Below are 19225 nucleotides of genomic sequence, written 5' to 3'. Positions count from 1 at the left end.
AATTAGCTAAATTTAGATTTACGCCCCCTCCTCACTGCTCTTCCAAGGGGTTAATGAGAGTGACCTTCCTCCAGCACAGCCCTTTTGAGTAAAGTGTGAAAGAGGAGCAGTGCCTCAGCTGGGGTTATTTCTGTCCCCTTGTCTCTAGGTCTGGAACAGCAACATCTTGTGTGACCAGTTCCTTGGACAGGCGCTGCTGGCAGCTTCACCCAGTGACCCCAAAGAGCAGACTCTGCAGCTCCGAGGGAGAGGCAGCCAAGAAGCCGACGAGGTGCCAGGTCACATCACCGTCAAGGTTTTTTCCAGCGATGACCTCGTAGAGCTATGAATACCAAAGCCCTGCAGAACCAGACAGAGCTGTCACCTCGAAGCAGGGGGGCTTGTCTGTGCTTTCTGTGTGAATGACTTGGAAGCAAAGGTTGCACATAATCACAGTCGCTTTAAAAAGAAATAGTCCTCTAAAACTCTCCATTATCACAGGTAATGGGGGGAGAGGCTTTTAAAGGGAGAAAAATATATTTATGCATATACATATATATGTTCATGGTACAGCAAGCACAATAAAAGAGGGGCCAAACTAACTGTCAGCAGATGAGCTCATTAAGACATGAGCTCACGACCATCTTCCCCAGCAGCATCCTTCAGGAGCTTGTGACACATAAGCTGGAAGCACACGTGACAGTCCCCACAGGTTCCCAGCACGTCACTATCTGCTCTCAGCAGTGGGACTGCAGGCAGGATGGCTGCATCTCCGGGGCCACGTGCCAGCAGGTTGGTGAGCTCTGAGCACAAGTGCCAGCAGGTTGGTGAGCTCTGAGCACAAGGTTGACTCGCATGGCGCAGTCCTTGTTCACTGCCAGACGTTTTTTTTTTTTTTTTTTTTTTTTTTTTTTTTGAGCTTTGATTGGAAATTTTTCCCCTTTACAGAGATTTTTTTTGATGAATTTCACTGTTATTGCTACAGATCAGATATTTCTGTTCCTTGGCTAAAATGTCGTTACTCAAGGAGTTCTGGCATTAGGTCTTAAGACCAGGCATGCCATGGCAACATTAAAATAGAGGGGCATGTCTTGCAGTGACATGTTTGCCTGTACAGAGGCTCTCTTAATATTCCTCTATTCTCTACCCCAAGCTGGTGACTCACAAATTGATATATTTAATCAAGGGAAGGGCATTTCACAATTCAGCTGTGGCTTTGCCCAGAGGCCAAATTCAGTAATGGGAGCCCCCTTGCTAAGGAGGCTGTGTTTAATCCACACAATGCTAAAATGGAGTAACACTCCTTTTGCCTCATTAGATGTGATGAGTAGCACCAGATACAAAGAGGGCAAAATTAGCTCATGGCAAGGATGGGTGTGTCAAACAAAGATACCATGCTGTGGCAGGTATTAGTTTTTCTCTCTTAAAATTTTGCATAGGTTTATTCCTGATTGAGGTGGCATCTTTGATAAAACTTAACTTGCATATGGTGGAGGACAGGTATTGTTCAGATTTTCTTCAAAGCAGGGTTTGGGTACAAACTTCCTTTTAACTTTTGCACATAGCCTGGCAGTAGGGTTTCTTCAGGGCAGCCGCTTCTGCGCTGTCAGGCTGTGCAGTGATTGTGGCAGTATAAAGAGGCTCACTGTGTCAGACCTCTCAGAAATGGATTTTATATGGTTGCAAATTTTGGTCTTGAAAGTGAAGCTGACTATTCTGCCTTTTGTACAGCCAGGGAACTTGGATTTCTCTGTACCTCATAACCACTTCAGTCATTTTGTGCCATTTTTATAATTTACAAAATGCCACCCAGTAGAGCTAATGTTTTCACAAAAGGTTTTGAAGTCTCCTCAGGGCTCCAAAAGGATCATTGCTGTGGGAGGAAAATGATTTGTCTGACATGTTTGGGCTGGAATGTAAGGCTATGAATGATATAATACCACCATCAGCTTAGTTGCATGTACCAAGTACCTAATTCCAGCTCTCTTTTTAAATAGCTTGGGCTCAAGCCATTTTGCACTCAGAGCATTTGTCAGCTGGGAACTACACGTGGTTGGCAGCCCCACAGGCAAGTGTAATTCTCTGTAAACTCCTGGCTTTAGAGTTGCTTACTCTCAGATACCATTGTAAAGTGCATTTCTTTAAAAAAAAAAAAAAAAAAAAAAAGCATGAAGTTTCTCACACAGACCAGGCCTCGAGCAAGACACACAGGGAGCTGCAACTCAGTCTGGGCTGTCCTACCACCGCATTACGACCTGTTTACCTCATGTTTCCTCACACGCTATTTTTTTCTGTGGTAACTCTGCCTCTGGGTGGCATGGTGTGAGGGGTGACTGCAGCACATCAGACACACCTTGCCCCAGGACAGCAGAGCTGTTGCAGGCCTCACCTTGCTGTGGCGTTCAGAAGGGTTCAAGCCCCATGCAGTGAATCACAGGGCAGCAGGGTGAGCAGGGGAGCACGCTAAGGCAGAGCAGAATCGGTCATGCTGTATAACCCCCTTTTCAGACAGACGTTTTTCCAGGGGCAGTTCCTTATGAGATGGGTGCAGTAAGGAGGGATTGGCTTGACAAGCTGATTGATTTGGGTCAGTGTTCAGCCTGAAGAAGGTTCCTGTCAGAGCCAGCACCCAGCATGGCCAGGCTGCTTACCCCTCTGTGAAACAACTCAGCCTGCACTCAGCCAGAGGCTTATGCCTCCCTGCTGCAGTACTTGTCTGAGAGAGACTGCTTGCCTGAGCTCATCGAGAGCACAAAGCCATCTCACCTCCTAGCTCGAGGGGCATTGCTTGGCTGTTTGCTGCAAGCCCCATAGCCCTGGTCTCCGGCTCCCAGCACCACCACCCTGTGCCAGCATCTGAGAGCTGCCCCCAGCATCAGTGAGACAGAGGGAGCCTGACCAGCAATTCTTTGTTGCATATGGCTGACTGACAAGGCAGGGAGTCAGGGTGGAGTGAGTAGAGGTGGACATTTTTAGACTTTGATAATTATGGCAGCTCAAGACATCCCTGTAGCACAGGGGCAGAGGACCTTACAACACCACTGCTGCTCAGGCTGGAAAAAGAGCTCTGTTAACTTGGCTTTGCCTGAAGGTAGCCCAGACCCAGACTTGTAGCTGTGAACCACCTGAGCAATGCTGATACCAAGGAGCTTTTCTGTACTTCTACAGTTATTGATGTTTGGAAGTAGTTGGAGCAGGCAGGATTTGCCCCCCAGCAGGAGCTGATTCACCTCAGGCACTGGCATTGCTGATTTCCAGAGGCATCTACTGTTCCCTCTGCCCCAGCGTGTGGGAGATGGCAGCAATCCCAAGGGAGGCCAGGCCAGGAGCAGGTTGAAAGGGGACCCGCTGCTGGGCAAGGGCCAGCACCCACTGCTCAAGGGGCTCCTCCTGTTGTACGTCTTGCCACACACTGTGTCTTACATGGAGGGTGAGCCAGGTATGTGTGAGATAACAGAATTGCTTTTTCAGACAGATACAGGAATATAAGATCACACATTACTGGAGCTGGGCAGTATTTTTCAGTGGGAAAACGAAGGTGTTTGCTTTTGTGCTGGCTGCATTTTTATGCACTCGGGCCACCTTCAGCAGCGGGTTTTGCCTTCCCCTCAATTAAAACAGAGGGAAATAGTTGGAAAATGTTTCATTTCAACCTTTATTTTTCAATACGAAGAGATTTAAATAAAAGGTTAACAAAACAAAAACGCGTCAATGTCTGAAACAAAACATTTGCTTTCAGAGAAAAAGACCTCCCCACACATACACACACGTCGTTTATGGCATGCCGGGGAAGAGAAATGCGCACCCCTGTGGCCCCTCGGCCCGTTCCCCCGCGCCCTTCGCCTCACAGCCGGGCCCGGGAGGGGAGCGAGGTGACGGCCACGGGGCCCCGCGGCAGCCGTGCCGGGGCTGGAGGAGGCGCCCCCCACACGGCCCCTCCCCTGGCTGCGGCATGGAGCGGGGAGCGCCACCTGCTCCCTGCGGCCGCCCCAGGTCGGTGCTGGAGCCTCGCCCGCTCCACGGCACCCGCGGGGCCCGGCGGGGCGAGGAGCCCCGGGCCCATCCCGGCAGCGGGGGACCGCGGTCGGCCTGGGCCTCGCGGCTGGAGCCCGCCCCGCCAGCGGCCGCAGGGGGGCGCCCGCGCCTCGCGCCTGGGCCGCCGCCATTACGCGACGGCCCCGCAGGCGGCGCTGCGGCCGCCATCTTGCGGCCCCGGAGGCGCCGCGGGCGGCTCCCCGTGAGGCGGGGCGGGGGCGGCAGGGACGGGCGGGCCCCGCGGGGCTGCCGCTGTCGGGGGGCTGTGCGGGAACAGGGGGGTGACAACGAAACGTTCCCCGCACGTCCACACAGTTCTTAAATGTCTGTTTCTACAGAGAAAGAACCCACAGGTACACACAGGTGGGGGAGGGAGGGAGAGGGAGAGAGACCCCCCTCCGGCTGCAGCTGTGCCACACGCTAGCCATTGACGGGCATAGTTTTTAGATACAATGCACAGGCCCTTATTTATATATCCGTCCCTATGCATATTACGCTTTGTGTTTGTATTAAGTATTATGCAATCAACATCTAGAGAGTTCTGTAAGGGTCACTCTGTGCATATGTGTGCATACATATATATATAATATGGCAATAGCAAGACTTACACAGCTATTTAAGGGTCTCTGTGTATGTGAATATGTGTGTGTGTACGTGTATATATACATGTATATATGTTTATATACACAGGTATACATACACACACCCTATACATACATACATAAATGGATGGAGATCCAGAGACCCTTCTGTAACTAGGTAGCATGTCCCCTTCTCTCCAGCTATTGTGTTACAAAATATACATTTGTATTTATGTGTATACACACACACACGCATTACACTAAAGATGTAAAACATAAATGTATACTATATGGATAGAAAGTTACATCGTTAGTTAAGGCTCTGTGTATCTATTAAGGTAGATAGTGTTATGTGGTTATATATCTATATAAAAGTTTTTAAATACGTGTATACATGTATATATACACACCCGTATTTGAAAAAAATAGGATGGCTTGTGAGAGTATTAGTTATAGAACACTCTTGCTGTTTTTCTGCCCCCCCCCCCCAATATAAAATGCTCTGTATGTCTGTATACATAGACACATATACATAAAATATACATTAGCACTCCATATAGCTGACTAGAGAGAAACAGAGTCTATATGTGCGCATGTGTATATACATATGTATGCACCCATAGATACAAATATACATATTATATCCTATAGAATGCACATGGAGTGTGTTATATATTTATAGAAGTGTCTACATATGTATACATAAAATAAGTAGTATATGATATATAGATGGCTAGAGAAAGTGCATGTGTGTAAGTGCATACATAAGGTGCATATTTATATACTAAAATACTGTATAATCTGTTATATATGTAGATAGCATGTATGTTAGATACGTCTCTTTTACATATATAATACAGATGGAGAGTGAAATACAGTGTTGTCCAGTTACATAAGGTAGGTGAGAGTGCTCTCATCCTACATATACATGTATGTCTTACATATATATAAAAAAAAATACATGGATGAATTGAAAATATTATATATGTGCATATATAGATGTATGTATAGTTATGTGTATGTATATAGCTATACCCATACATATAATATGGTGTTATGTATTTAAGGGGCTCTATCTGTGTATATCTATATATACATATTAAATATACACATGCATATTTCAACAGATAAATATATATACATATGTGTAGATGGCTCAAGAGAATTATAGAAGGGTCTCTCTCTCTCTCTCTCTCTCTCTCCCTGTTTCTCCCCCCCCCCCCCCGTGTAGGTGTAAGCAGAGAGGCACTCTTGTGTGTATACAGGTACACTCATATATAAATAAATATATGATATTTAGTTTATAGTATATGTTATATTCTTTAAATATGTATATATACAGACAGTGTGGTATAGGATGATAGGTACTATATTATATACAGATGGTTAGAGAGAGGGAACATTTTATGGGGTGTATGTGCATATACATGTACATACATATGGCTGGAGTTACATAAGAGTAGAAGTGTGTGCACATGTATAAAATATATAATCTATCTTCTACAAATATTGAGAGAGAGAGACACAAAGCATTAAACTTGTTATATAAAGGTCTAGGGTGTGTGTGTGTGTATATGAACTATATATTATCTACCAGGCTAGTGAATGCTACAGTGTTACATGATTATAGAATGGTCTGTCTGTCTCATAACATTTATGTATATGACAATAAATGGTGTGTGTGTGTGGGGGGGGGGGGGACACGGATGGACACTATGTCCCCATCCCCTTTTTTTTTTTTTTTTGTGTCTGGCCATACACACACTGACCCCCCCCCTTCTTAATCTGTCCTGACGTGTGTGTATATACATGAGATACTATATATGATACATGTACATATATAATTCTGTAACATATTCTAATTAGCTATAAATATTATATAGTATCTTGTGTACATATAGCGATGAACATTTTATAATTTGTGTATATATACATATGCACAAATGCTTTTTTTTTTTAATTCCTTTTTAGCAAACTATATGCATGTTCTATCTATAATATATACAGTTATGTAGTTATATGTCAGTGTATATACAAAATATGTAATATATATCGATGGGGATAGTATAACGTTTATATAATGGTTTCTGTATGTGTAAGTATTTTATATATAAAGTACACTGTATAATATATACACACAGCATTTATATAGCTCATGTATCGTATATTTTAGTATGTATGTAGGTACACATCGTAATATAGGTATATATAAGCCACCTAGAAAGACTCTTCTATTAAGGAAGAGTCTCTCCCTCTCTCTCTATATATGTGTGTGTTTATTTTATGTATATGTAGGTAGCTAAAGCACTCTATGATTCTATATAGATATGTGAAGAGCTAGAGAGCGTTATATAGTTACATAAGGTGTGCTCTGCCTTGGTGTAACTATAAGTGTATATATTTAATGTGTGTATATTGTCCATATGGGGCCAGAGAAAGAGTTACATATGAGTAGTGCTCTCATTCTGTGAGAGCCTCTTTTTAACTATATGCTACATAGTATGTATATTTATGTGTAGCGCTCTAAGTACATACAGTGTACCCTTCTGTGTTTCTATCAATCGCTTGCTAGCTACTTCTATTGTATATACCCATACACACTATAGAGACCCTTATATAACAATCTAAAACACTCTTGCCATCTATAGGTGTATTACATAATATTAAATATGTATGTGTGCACATTTTTATATATATTTATAAAATAAATGTATACTACATAGTATATGTAACTAACTGGAGAGACAACTGTTATTTGTCGTGCTCTCTATGCGTACATGTCTTATAGAGCGAGAGCTACTGAGTGATGTGTTCCATAGCTAGCTAAGGTGTTCCTTTTTATGTATATCTACAGCCTGCATGTGTACATATATGTAAAATACATGTAAATTGCTAGAGACTCCCCCCCATAAGGGTCTGTGGGAGAGGGCTACCTATTTTTTTTTATGTACACACACACAAAATGCTAGCTCTGTTCGTGTTAGAAAGTTTTATAAGGGGCTCATGTCTGTGTGCACCCGTGCAGGCACTGGCATGCATGCTCACAGCCATGTGGTGTTACGAGACCAACGTGCAGCCCTTCGCTAGCCATGCTGCATGCACTGTTGGGAGGTTCCCCGTGTGCCTGGCTGGTGAGCCGCTGGCATTCAGTGGGCGCCGCCACTGCAGTGTTTGTCCCCTATTTACCCAGGTGACCCACAGCAGCAGCAGGGGAGCCGCTGGATGCACAGCGTGGGAGCAGGAGGTGCTGGAGCTGCAGGACTGTGGCTGAGTGAGGCAGGCAGCCAGCACAATGCCCTGTGAGAGTGAGAGCCACAGCGGGTCTGGAGAAGGCCTTTGAGGTGGGCCTAGAGGTAGGTGCAGCCTTGGTGTCAACATCCAGGTGTGAGTTGAGCACGAAGTGGAGAGATGGGACTTAGCACAGAAGCCAGGCTGAGGTCTGACAGAGAGGGCCAGCTAACATGTCCCTACAGCGCACGGCTGGGGCCTCTGCTTCCCCCCCTTCCTCCACCATTAGCAAATACCAGGGAAGCCTTCTAAGACAGAGCAGTTACGGGATGCAGGGCAGCCATGCAGCAGTACAAGAGACTCCCAGTACACACAGGAGGGGAGCTGAGGTTGCTCATACACCTTTAAATCTGGCATTGCTTTAAATCTGGCCAGGTGAGTTTGTCGCTGCTTTCTCTGAGCAGCCATACAAGAACTGAAGTGAATGGTGTTCAGTAAGCAGTTTTTAAGATTTATGAGATGCTGGTAGAGGCAGGTAAGGTGGCTAATGTGTAACTCTCCATATTCATGAGGAAGGGGTGTTATTTTTGTAAACATGGGGCAACAGAGACAGAGCACATTGAAAAGTCACAGCACTCAGTGACTTTTTGCAAATGAGAGCAGTAAAAAGACTGTCTGTCTGCTGTCATGGACAAAGGAAGCTCCAGCAGCAGAGGGTAAATATAGGCTTGTAGAAGGTAAGTCCTGTTCCATAACATCATACTCCGGTGGCACAGGTGAAAGCTAAAAGCACAAACAGCCAAACAGATGAAGTCTTTCTGACTGCAGATGATTGAGGCTGTTGTATCTTCAGCCAGCCCTGAGCCTGTTTCGTTAGGAAAAGCTGCAGTCACAGTCCACTGGTATTTATAACTTTTATTTGCAATACTTTAGGTCCAAGTTTCAAACTGCAATATTTTTACACTCAAGACACAGTCATGCACAATCCATATTTCAATTTTCTATTGCTTCAACCACAATTTAAAATAACTTAATATTGGAAACAAAACCCAAAATCTTAAAAAAAAAAAAAAAAAAGATGCTGAGGTCAGTAAGATGGATCCATGCCATCAGCACATTTACAAAGTAAATAACTTAGTTCTCTTTTTAAAAAGATCATAATTACCTCTTAATCCAAAGTTACAGAAGATTTTTCACTACACATTTGTTTTTTTTTTATCTTTTATCTTTTTCTTTTTTTTTCTGTTTTTTCTTTTCTTTCTTTTTTCTTTTTTTTTTTTTTTAAACAGATAACATGTCCTAAAAAAGGAATGTACAGCAAAATGAGATACATTTCTGTTAAACAATGAAAATGTAGGCTCCTTCCTCTGTTTACTTTTGTCTGGATACCCTGAAGAAAAAAAAAAATCTAGCAGACACCAGTGCAGATGTAAACTGGTTGCTTCAGACTAAACTGGAGTTTAGAGTAGGTTACATCCTGATCCAGTCAAGAGTTGCAGAATTCTTTTGCAGATCTTCCTAAAATGTACGTCTGTGTATGCACGGCATCTGCAGTGCAGATGCAGCACCAGTGCACCAGAGTAACTCCCAGAGTGAATTCGGGCTGTACCCAAGAAGGGGTTGTTCTCTTCACTGGAGGCTACACAGTGTTTGCTACTGGTTCCCACCTAGAGCAGCTCCCCTTCCACTTGTTCACCTGCTACAGCAGATAGCAGCAGCTTATGAGTGTTGCACCTGAAGAGCTGAGAGGCTTTTTTTTTTTTTTTTCTTGTTGCTGTTCTACAGACTGGTTTAGCAGCATTATTTAACACTAATATAAATAGTGTGACAAAAAGCAATTGCCTCTGTGCAGCTTCTCCTCAAAGGTCAAAAGTCGCAGCTGACATGGATGTAAGAGAATTGCATGCTTCAGATTTGCTACACTGACCCACTTCTGACATGAAAAGCTTTGCATGATGGCGAAAAAGAACGATGAGCAGCTCCCTTCTACCCACCTGCTCACTTGGCTGTGGGACACCACTGCCCCCCCGTACCGAGAGCTTTATCAGCACCTAGTTATTAAGCAACAGGTTCTGCTGTCGTGGAAGCCAACAACCAAATTGTCACCAACTTCAGTGGGAGTAGAAGCCGTGCCTGTACCTGATCTCTAAGTCTATGGCTGGGCTGGACAAATGAAATACAGAATGTTCAGCAGCAAAAGGACCTGGCTTTAAAAACAACCACTTGCTGCTATTTTTCTCATGTTTGCAATAGTGGTATGCCAGCCTGTGGCATCTGGGAGCCCTCAATGCAAGCATGTACTTGAGCTGGCTTGCCACATGCTCTTGGAGGTTATGCACAAGGTGTAGGGTAACACTGCATCCCTACCAGGCTTACAGAGTTAAAAATGCTGCTGTAAACAGGCAGCTCAAAGGGCAGAAAAATGAGGATTTCCAGCACTCTCTCTGAGCCAGTAACACAGTCGTGGTAAGCAGTCACTGAGCACAGGAAGAACAGAGGGCACAGAAAGAGGAACAACATACAGTCAAGCATAGAGACTAGGAAGAGCAAGACCTGTGAAAGACCTTTTCAGTTTCTCACCTTAGGAAAACTTAGCTGTTTCAAGCCCCTGAAAGGAGCCAAGGCCAAAGCAGCGGTGACACACAAATGCTCATGTTCTTAGGTCATATGCTACCTCCCTCAGAGCACTGTGGTTTGAATGCATGCACACGTGGCTCTTCTGACCTGCATTCACAACAGCTCCCAGCTCAGACCACTGCATCCAGCTGTGGCCTTGGGGCTTTGAGTCCCTCTGGCACGTTAGCTGTGCGAGGCAAAGATTAGGGAGCCTCGCGGAAACCAAGCACAAACCCCAGGCAGCTGTGAATGCAGTGCCACTCAATGAGAGCACGAGACACCACGCACACTCATGCCGAAGCCTATGTGCAATCTGCTGGAAACTGTCCAACGCAATGCTATTGTACTCAGAGGTTATTAAAACAATGAGCACCTTTCCATATTATCAGCTCTAACAAGTTAGACTGCTCCCTAGTTTCCTCACTCAGTGTCAGATGCTAGCAGAACATGAATACTTGCTTGGAAGAATAGTTAAGCAGTGAGAACAAAGTTTGCAGGCTCCCGCCTTCACGGCAGACCAAAAGGAACCCACAAAGAGCACGTAAGCATCCCTCATTGTCTTTCCCGTATCATTTTTTTCTTTTGAGATGACTTGTCACCAAAGATGCATGCATCCATTTGTAGGCTCAGGAAAGTGAACGTTTATATACATGACACATACCCAGGATTATGGCAGTCAGCTCTAAATCACACGTATAAGCAAGATGCTGCAAGTTTCAGCCAGAAAAAGAAATCACCCTGTCAGCTCAAGGACAGATGCAAGCAAAGAAAAGTTTTAAAGACCCCTGAATTGCAGACTGCACCCGAGGAAACCTTGGATGGTAGTTTCCTGCCTGTTTCCTGAAAACTGGGGGCTAAAAGTAGAGTTATTTACCCACTCAGTTGAAAAACAAAAGCTGAACGTTTATATTTATGAACCTTCATCAGCTTACCCCATCTTTAAGTTCTGCACATATAGGAACAACAGTCCACCACGAAGGCCTGTGGACTGCAATCTTGATAATGCTTAGCAAGGCTAAGCTGGCGTCAGTGTGCGTGCCCTGGCTGTCAAGCAAGAACAACTGGCTCCTGCCTTTAATGGTAGGTGCTAGCAGAGCTCTCTCCGTCTCTTAATCCAGTTAAAGCAGATCCATTAAGCGAAGAAATGCACACACGTACAGCTCAGCATGAGGGATACTCTGTGGCCAAGCCACTGAGCATATACTGGAACCACAGATCATAGGGTACGGTGACATTTCCTACACTTAGAGGACAGAGTTAAGTACTTACTTTCCTTCTTGTGGTGACCGGAATGTGCTTCATTTTTGGTGGCAGGACACGGGGGGGAGGCTGACTGAAAGACCTGCTGAGGTACAGCCACTGGCCTCAAAGAAATCCAACATAAACAGCTAAAAAGAATACTTCATTTGTATGTAGCGTGAGGTGGCCAAGCAGTATCCAAAGATGGCAAGGTGATGCGTACTTAGAGAAGTGCTGGACACAAGAAGTAGGAACACAACCCTGGCCTGAGTTTGTGAACAGACCCCGAGAGCACTGAGTTCCACCCCCCTGTGCAGGCTCCCAGGAGTGTGTGCAGGAGCTGTATGGAATTCTGTATGATTATTGGTTTTGGTTTTCTTTTTTTTTCCCTTTTTCTTTTTTTGTTAAATAAATAATCTTTTCTGTGCTTCTCAAGCTTCCCTGACTTTACTGCTGTCATGCTTCTGTCCCAGAACTCATTAAAACCACAGCAAGCTAACAGGTCATTTTCACACACTGCAGGGATGGGAATCATAGTCAAACTCTGGATTTTTTTTTTGTTTTGTTTTCACTTTCTTTAACCATTTAATGAAGTTCAAAATAAACACAAATAACCAGTCTTTTAAAATCTTGGAATGAAAATGTTTGAAACGTATTTAACATTTACCTATGCATTTAAAAACAGAAACATCCTATTTCTAATACTTTCAAAAATATATGTAAACTAATTGCTTAATCTGAAGATAGCAGTCCAAAAAAAACCCGAGATAATTCCAGAGATTTTATAATATTAGCCTCTTCTTTCTGGAAGGTCAACACTATTGTCAATCCTAACTTACTACTTGCGCCTGTAAATAATGTACAAGACTTACGCATCTCAGGACAGATTTATTATTACTTTTTTTTTTTTTTTTTTACTATTAATATGCCACATTTCCTATCAGAGTTGGGAAATGATAAAAACAGCTGCCACCCTTCAGTATCTAGTGACTCAGAATCTAGTGCCTGAGACTGTCTCAAGCACAAAGCCTGGTGCCTCCAGATGCTGGAGGTGAGCTTCCCTGTACGTAAAACATTCCCAGCTGGGCAATTACAGTTCATGTGGAAAAGAATCACTGGCAGAGATGATTTCAGCTGAATCCTTTCTGCCTCACAGAATTTTTTTAGCAGAAAAATCTCTGGATTTTCTGATGCAAAGAAAAATAAATATAGTATATAATAAAATAAAAACTAAGGCCTCTTATTAAAGCAGTTGTATTAAAAAGCCAGTGCCAACAATATTCTGTATTCTGGAGCATACAATGGTCATAAAAATAATACTAATATCCAATTTCCTATTTTTATTTGTTATCCTTCTGAAGTTTTTTCTGGAAATTAGAGATGCCGAGAAACTTACTGTTAAAGAAAATAAATAGGAAAAAAAAAAAGCAATCACGTAGCGTAGTCTGTCAATGTAAGTATCTCGTATGTCCAGCAAACGTGTACCATAAAAAAGTGCTTTCCTTTCAAAGGACGGCTGTCTGTTCCTTTGTGGGTAGGATAAACTAAAAGCATTACTGGTAAGAAAAACTGTCACTTGTTTCTTCACTTCTGACATGGAATACAAACATGTTTCATTCAGATTAACGCTTTACAAATAGAGGGCAGCCCTTCACAAGTCCCAGTCGCTCTTTTCTTCTCAAGGAAGCTTATCTCCCAGGTAGATAGCTTGAGCTGACAGAGAAAAATGCGGCCTCACAAAAGCAGCAGCATCTTTTCGTATTTGTATATCTGAAAATCAAACCTGTTGTACTCCCCAGGACGCCAGAAGCTAATTTGTACCTAGCTGTGGTAACCTAACGAGCATCGCCTCTCCCATCGCCTCAGCAAAGACACTGGGATGGACAGAGGAGTGAGGGTGGGTTAGGCGGCAGCATTAACGACATTTGCAACACAAAGACTGTGACTAAATAAGAAGCCAAAACCAAACAAGCTAATAGCCTAATTCAAGAGTAGCCCAAACATCCTTCATTCGTACCGGCAAAACGGGAAGGTTTTTAGTACCTTAAAGCCTGCTTAGCCCCTTGCAGGACCAGGCCTAAACATGACAGACTACAGCAGAAAGCTGTTTTACACATTTTTTTGCTCATTAGGTAAGTGTTGATTTAAATGCTGTTTTGGAGGTCTTTGATTAGTTGTACCAATAAAGTACAGCAACAAATAACCCATACAAAATGCTTTTTCTGAGAGAAGCCGCACTCCATCTTTCTTTCAGAAAAGAATAAATAAAACACAAACGGCATACTAGAACTACTCTGCTCCCTTACAGATCAGCTGACCAGGCGAGCGCAATCCTCAGTCACATCCAGGATTCGCTCTCCCTCAGCAACTCAGAACTGCATTCAGCAGCGCCTGCTGTATGCAGGAGAGCAGAGAGCAGGCGGGTTTTATGGCTCGAAATGTTTCTGCAATCTACTCTGCATTTCGTACCTTTGCTCTTGCTCAGGGCAAGGCTTCAGGTTTAAATGCACTTTCTTCCCAAGTTGTCTGGGGCGCTGGCTCAGGCAGAACCGAACCCTGGAAGCCGTCACTCCTTTGCACCAGCGTCGCAGTTCCCGTGACAGCACTCGTGCGCCCAAAGGACACTCACCTGCACGGAGCCCGCAGAGCGGTCTGGCTGCCTTCGCACAGGTGCTACCGACCTTTCCCAGGAGCTACGAGAAGATGGGAGCAGGCGTCCTCACAAGTGGCAGCACCGCCCAGCTTGGTTTTTCCCTCCTTTGCTCCCGCACAAACCCAAGAGGGCTAATCCCACCGGGGGCGATCAGTCCGGTCCCGGGAGAAGGGGGGCACCCAGCACCAGGCTGCTGCTGCTCGTGCCTCCTTCCAGCCCAGGGCTGCAGACGCTGCTCCGTGCTCTGCCAAGGGATCCGCTGGGGCTCGGCGCTGAGCAAGGCTGGGCCTGCTCTCACGTCACATCTCTCTTACAGCTTTGCATCACACAAGCCCTTTCTGAGCACACCGATCTTTCTGCTTTCTCATTTCAGTAAGACTCTCACCCATATTACAACTAGTTATACAAATCAAACTGCCAAGAACAGAAACACAATATATTCACAGTTGAAAGCCTGTATCTCAACAGGATATTTTGTCTGCTCCACTCCTGATTCATTTTTGGTTGGAAATGCAATTTCACTTTCTTCCTCATCTAGAAGTATAATGATTGGGCAAATACCAGCGAGTGGACTGTATTCAAAAGGCAGTGCAGTCTGGAGTTATGAATGAAGAAGACCCTTCTCCAATTCCAAACCATATAAAAAAAATAACATAAAAGGGACTTTGCATCTTTAAGAAACAATTGACAATTTAAAAGTGAATGTACAGCTTATTCACAGGGAGAGAAGGAAGGGAATCTTCCAACTGCATTTGCTTTACCTTAGAAATGGCTGAAGCAGCAAAGCATTTTCTGTCATTACCTCTCTGTCTTAAGCCCTGTTTCATTTAAAAAATAAATTAAGGAGCCAGAAAGCAGGAAGAAGACACGTGATAAGTTTTTACTCATTGAGGGACTGGAGAACAGTTGTTCTCCCCTCCTACCACCATGACTGCGACTGTTGGTCTGTCCATCCATCCATCCATCCTGCAGCAGAAGCGTTGAGGTTTTATAGAGTTTTTTTTTTTTTCTCAGTCCTGCTCTGGAGGGAGCTGGCATGGGAGAAAGCCAGCCTGAAGCACTAGCGGCTGCTGTTCTTAATTGCTTCCTTTGCTGCAATGATCAGAGGAGTCAGGCTGGAAAGAGGCTTGGCTAATTTTAAAAATGGATGCTGCCCAAAGGAAAGAAAGAAACCAACCATTACTTTCCAAACTCAGTTACAGACTCAAACATTATTCCTCTGGTACCAGGAATACACAGAAATAGGACTGACGGTACCATCTGTGTCTTCATGTCCAGTACCCTTGCTATCATGGGCAAACACAGCACATCATCTTATTAATCCATTTATCAAAGAGTCTTCAGCTTGCTGGGATTTTTGCCCTGCCAGCCCTCTGGGAATGTTTCTTGCTGCTCCAGAGCCTTGATTCTTTTAGGAAACTTCAAATACTTAGGTTCCTGTCTTCTAAAGACACAGGCTGTTTTAGTTGTCAAAAAAAAAGGACTAGAGGCTTGAGCTATTCCCAAGGGAACTCCAATACCTCTAGAAATGGTTATCCCAAATGGTATTTAGGCCTGTGTGGAGCTTTGAAGGCCACCGAGGTCCAGGCTTTTAGGCTTTATTTATTTATTTTAAGGCTTTAGGACTTGAGCAGGGAGACAAGGGACAGAGCACTGATGGACCTGGCTTTGGGTTGCAGTGGAAGCTGTTTGCTCCATCCCCTACCCCTCCTTGTGCTGACTGGCACTTTCACAGCAGGGACAGCCGAGGAGCACATGCTACAAAGCTCTGTATCTACCACAGTTTACACCCACCACGAAACCTGGCAGTAAACCAGTAGCAGCTCTCATTACTCAGCTATGCCAGGCAGCAAATGGTGCTGTGACAAGTCTCATTCAGCCGTCCCTACTTCAGTGGCAGAAACCTTCAATGGGGGCAGGACAGGTAAACTGGGGCAGCCCCTCTGCTGACCCCTCTGATGCTCACAGGGAGCACCCCAAAGCCCTTCCCTTCCCACAGCCAAATCTCTGACCCCTCGGCTGTGGCTGATTTCCTTGGGTTCCTGTGTGCACAAGTTAGCAACACCATTTCTGCCTCTGAAGCTGGGGCCACTCCAGTTCAGTCGTTTTGCTACTGCGCAGAACTGAATATAGATGAAAATACTACTTTTGTTTAAGAAGCATCAAGTCTGGAGACTAATATGGGGGGATTAGTCTGACGCCTTCACATTTAGCTGATGAGCACATCGTTATATATTGCAGCCATTTCACTTGCAGCCATTTCCCACCTTACCTGCAGAAGCTCCTTGGCAGATCCTCTCCTGTCCACATCCATCTCCAGGCAGCAGTTCAGAAAGTCGCGAAACACGGCAGAGAGTCGCTCAGGGTTCTGCAGCTCCGGTGTCCCATTTGTAGCTATCAGATACAGCGCCTGGAAGAAAGGGAAACACGAGACTCCACCTGTTTCTTTCAGCTCCTTAGCTGCTCACACGGACCCCATTTTTAAGGTCCCGTCTCCACCAGCAGTTTCCTCCCTGGCAGAGGATTAGAGACAATTTTGCTATCCCAACAAAAACAGCAACCCTGATGCAGACACAGCTATTCCAACATCAGTATGATTTTGCCTTGACAGCTGATTTCATTGGCTGACCTAGTTAATATGAACTACACCAGCAGAAGCATATTTTGCTTCTGTAAGTATTGACACTAGCTGTACAAGCTATTTTAAGAGTGAACTGGGTCTAACTGTATTATTTCAAAGGATTATTACATAAAACATATTTCTGCTGTGCTCACTGGTCCCTAAAGCACAGCTTCCATAAAACCAAAGTAGCCAATCTTTTAGTTCTGTTCTTGATATATATGGTAACTGGATGAAAAAAGGAACAAAAATATTTGGAACATCATTTTCAACACAGTGTAAGTTGCATGAACAGTTATATTAAGAAGAAAATGCATAACTGGGCAGACAGGAGCCACCTGCAATTACATCTCAAAACACCCTCAATGCCATTGTATCGCCAGTGTAACAACGCCAAGAGCAATTCCAGCCCTATGGTAACCTTATGCAAATTGTGATACTCAAGTAAATGGACTAATGATGACCCATCCCAGAAATTGCCAGGGAAGAAATGGGAGGTTTTGGCAGATGGGTTATTGAAATCTCATGCTTGGTGACACGGAGAAATTGGCTTCAGTTAAGAAATAAGTATGTTCACCAAGCCCTTCAGCAAAAAAAAAAGACGAGAAGCAGAATAGGCTATATTCATTTAAACTATAATCTTCATGTTTCAGGCAAGCATCCCACTGAGAAGAATGGAGATGGGATTTTAGAAAAGCTTTTTTTTTTTAGTAAAGAGAACATTAAATTTCTTACACTTGTTTCACGTTTCATCACCACACACAGAAGAGGTAGAAACAACTCAGAAAACAGTGTTTAACCTGAGAACTGTGAGTGTTTGTGTTAAGGTTTGAGTCCTCTGTGAGTTCTCTTCCACGTGTATAAACGCCCATCTGAATGCGCAGTCACTGCACTGGCCCCTCCAAACACTTGAAAATCCCAGGCCTTCTCCTCAGTAGCATCTAGCGTAAGCTAGGCTCAACTTTCTCAGATTAAAGGACACTTCACAGCTAACAGTATTCATGCAGCTCAGCAAGTCTTCCTGGTACTCCTTTTCCAATCTTCAGGCCAAGGAATTATAATTAATTTTGCAAAACATATGGTAAACATAATGGAATACAGTTCACTTTTAACATGCTCAGAAGATAAGAGTTGAGTTAATTCTGCTATTGGAAGATGTTACTTAGAAATGTAAGATATTCTGAACTGCTCAGACTTGGACATGCAGAGTATGTCCAAAAATGTACAGCAATAATAAGAATAGGCCTAGGCCTCTCACGAACAGCTCTGCCATGCTAACAACAGCTCCACGCTGCAGGCATTCGAACAGACCGTGACCAAATTGACTTTGTTCTCCTCTTATGTACTGAGGAAAAAATTCCAGGCCTAGAAAGGCAAATGAACCATCCTAGAGTAAAAACAATATAAGTATGTTTCTTTACTTTCCCCACAACAGAAGTATCACAAAATCAGTCCTATCCTGCTCGTCTGCAGCCGACCTCAGCCACATGGCACAGTGGGGAGCTGGAGTGCCTGTCCTCACTGCGTTTAGCTGTGCTACCCAAGGGATTTAATTCTCCAGCAGTGAAGGAATACAGCACTGACGTCAAACCTGAAATTTTTGTTCCAGCTACATTCAGCTGACTGTGAAACATGAGTGTCAGGATGAACGAAGCTCTTCTGTTTGCTCATTTCTTCACAATGTATGAGTCATGAGAAAGTCATCTTTAGCTATGATTTTACCTTTTAAATATTTCGAGAATTGCACATTTTAATTATTTCTACAAGAACAGAAAAGGTCTATGGGGATCTGCAGTACCTTCTAATTATGTACCTTTTGGTTTCCTGTGATGCAGCCAGTAAAGAAAAACAAGTACAGTCAAGGGAAATCAATGTTTGTAGTAGCTGCAAAGGAGCAGTAAGCTCATAGATTTGTTAGCTTACCAAAAAATAAGAAAAGAGTCAGCATGCAATTTTAGTTGCAGTCTCTGAAAATAGTACCTCAAAGTTATCAGAAATATGCTGCAGGAACAATATCCAGACAATTTGGAAGCCTGAAACTGTAGAAGATCCACAGCATTTGGAACACACACCACTGCAGCTTTTAGGGAAAGTTAAGTACTGCAGTTAATAAATGAGAAAGCAAACAGAAATGTTTTTTTTTTTTTTTTTTTTTTTTCTTCCTTTTTTAATTAAAGCTGGGGAGGTCCAATGTGCATTTTGAAGGATATTTACTGCATTGTCCCTCAGGGCCTAGGAATACTCCTGATGGCAGGAAATCACAGTGAGAGAAAA

At 43.9% G+C, this 19225-nt stretch overlaps 2 protein-coding genes across 4 annotated transcripts in view; one reads left to right on the top strand and one right to left on the bottom strand.

Annotated features, from left to right (window-relative positions):
* CAPN6 (calpain 6) overlaps window positions 1-854 on the top strand; it is a 56913-nt gene extending 56059 nt beyond the window's left edge. For all 3 annotated transcript variants that reach the window (XM_084293854.1, XM_084293856.1, XM_084293855.1), the window contains one exon: window positions 149-854. In XM_084293854.1, coding sequence (XP_084149980.1) covers window positions 149-328 — 180 coding nt within the window. In that variant the 3' untranslated portion in view covers window positions 329-854. The remainder of the gene's footprint in view (window positions 1-148) is intronic.
* A 7869-nt stretch (window positions 855-8723) lies between these two features.
* PAK3 (p21 (RAC1) activated kinase 3) overlaps window positions 8724-19225 on the bottom strand; it is a 70262-nt gene continuing 59760 nt past the window's right edge. Inside the window, exons 14-15 of the mRNA XM_084294158.1 lie at window positions 16604-16741; window positions 8724-15481 (exon numbers count right to left, since the gene is read on the bottom strand). Coding sequence (XP_084150284.1) covers window positions 15392-15481; window positions 16604-16741 — 228 coding nt within the window. The 3' untranslated portion in view covers window positions 8724-15391. The remainder of the gene's footprint in view (window positions 15482-16603; window positions 16742-19225) is intronic.

This window comes from Netta rufina (genome assembly GCF_964035555.1).
Source record: "Netta rufina genome assembly, chromosome: 12".
In the NCBI taxonomy this organism is placed as follows: Eukaryota; Metazoa; Chordata; class Aves; order Anseriformes; family Anatidae; genus Netta; species Netta rufina.
Note: the sequence above shows the minus strand (reverse complement) of the source record. Positions and strands in the feature narration are given on the sequence as shown.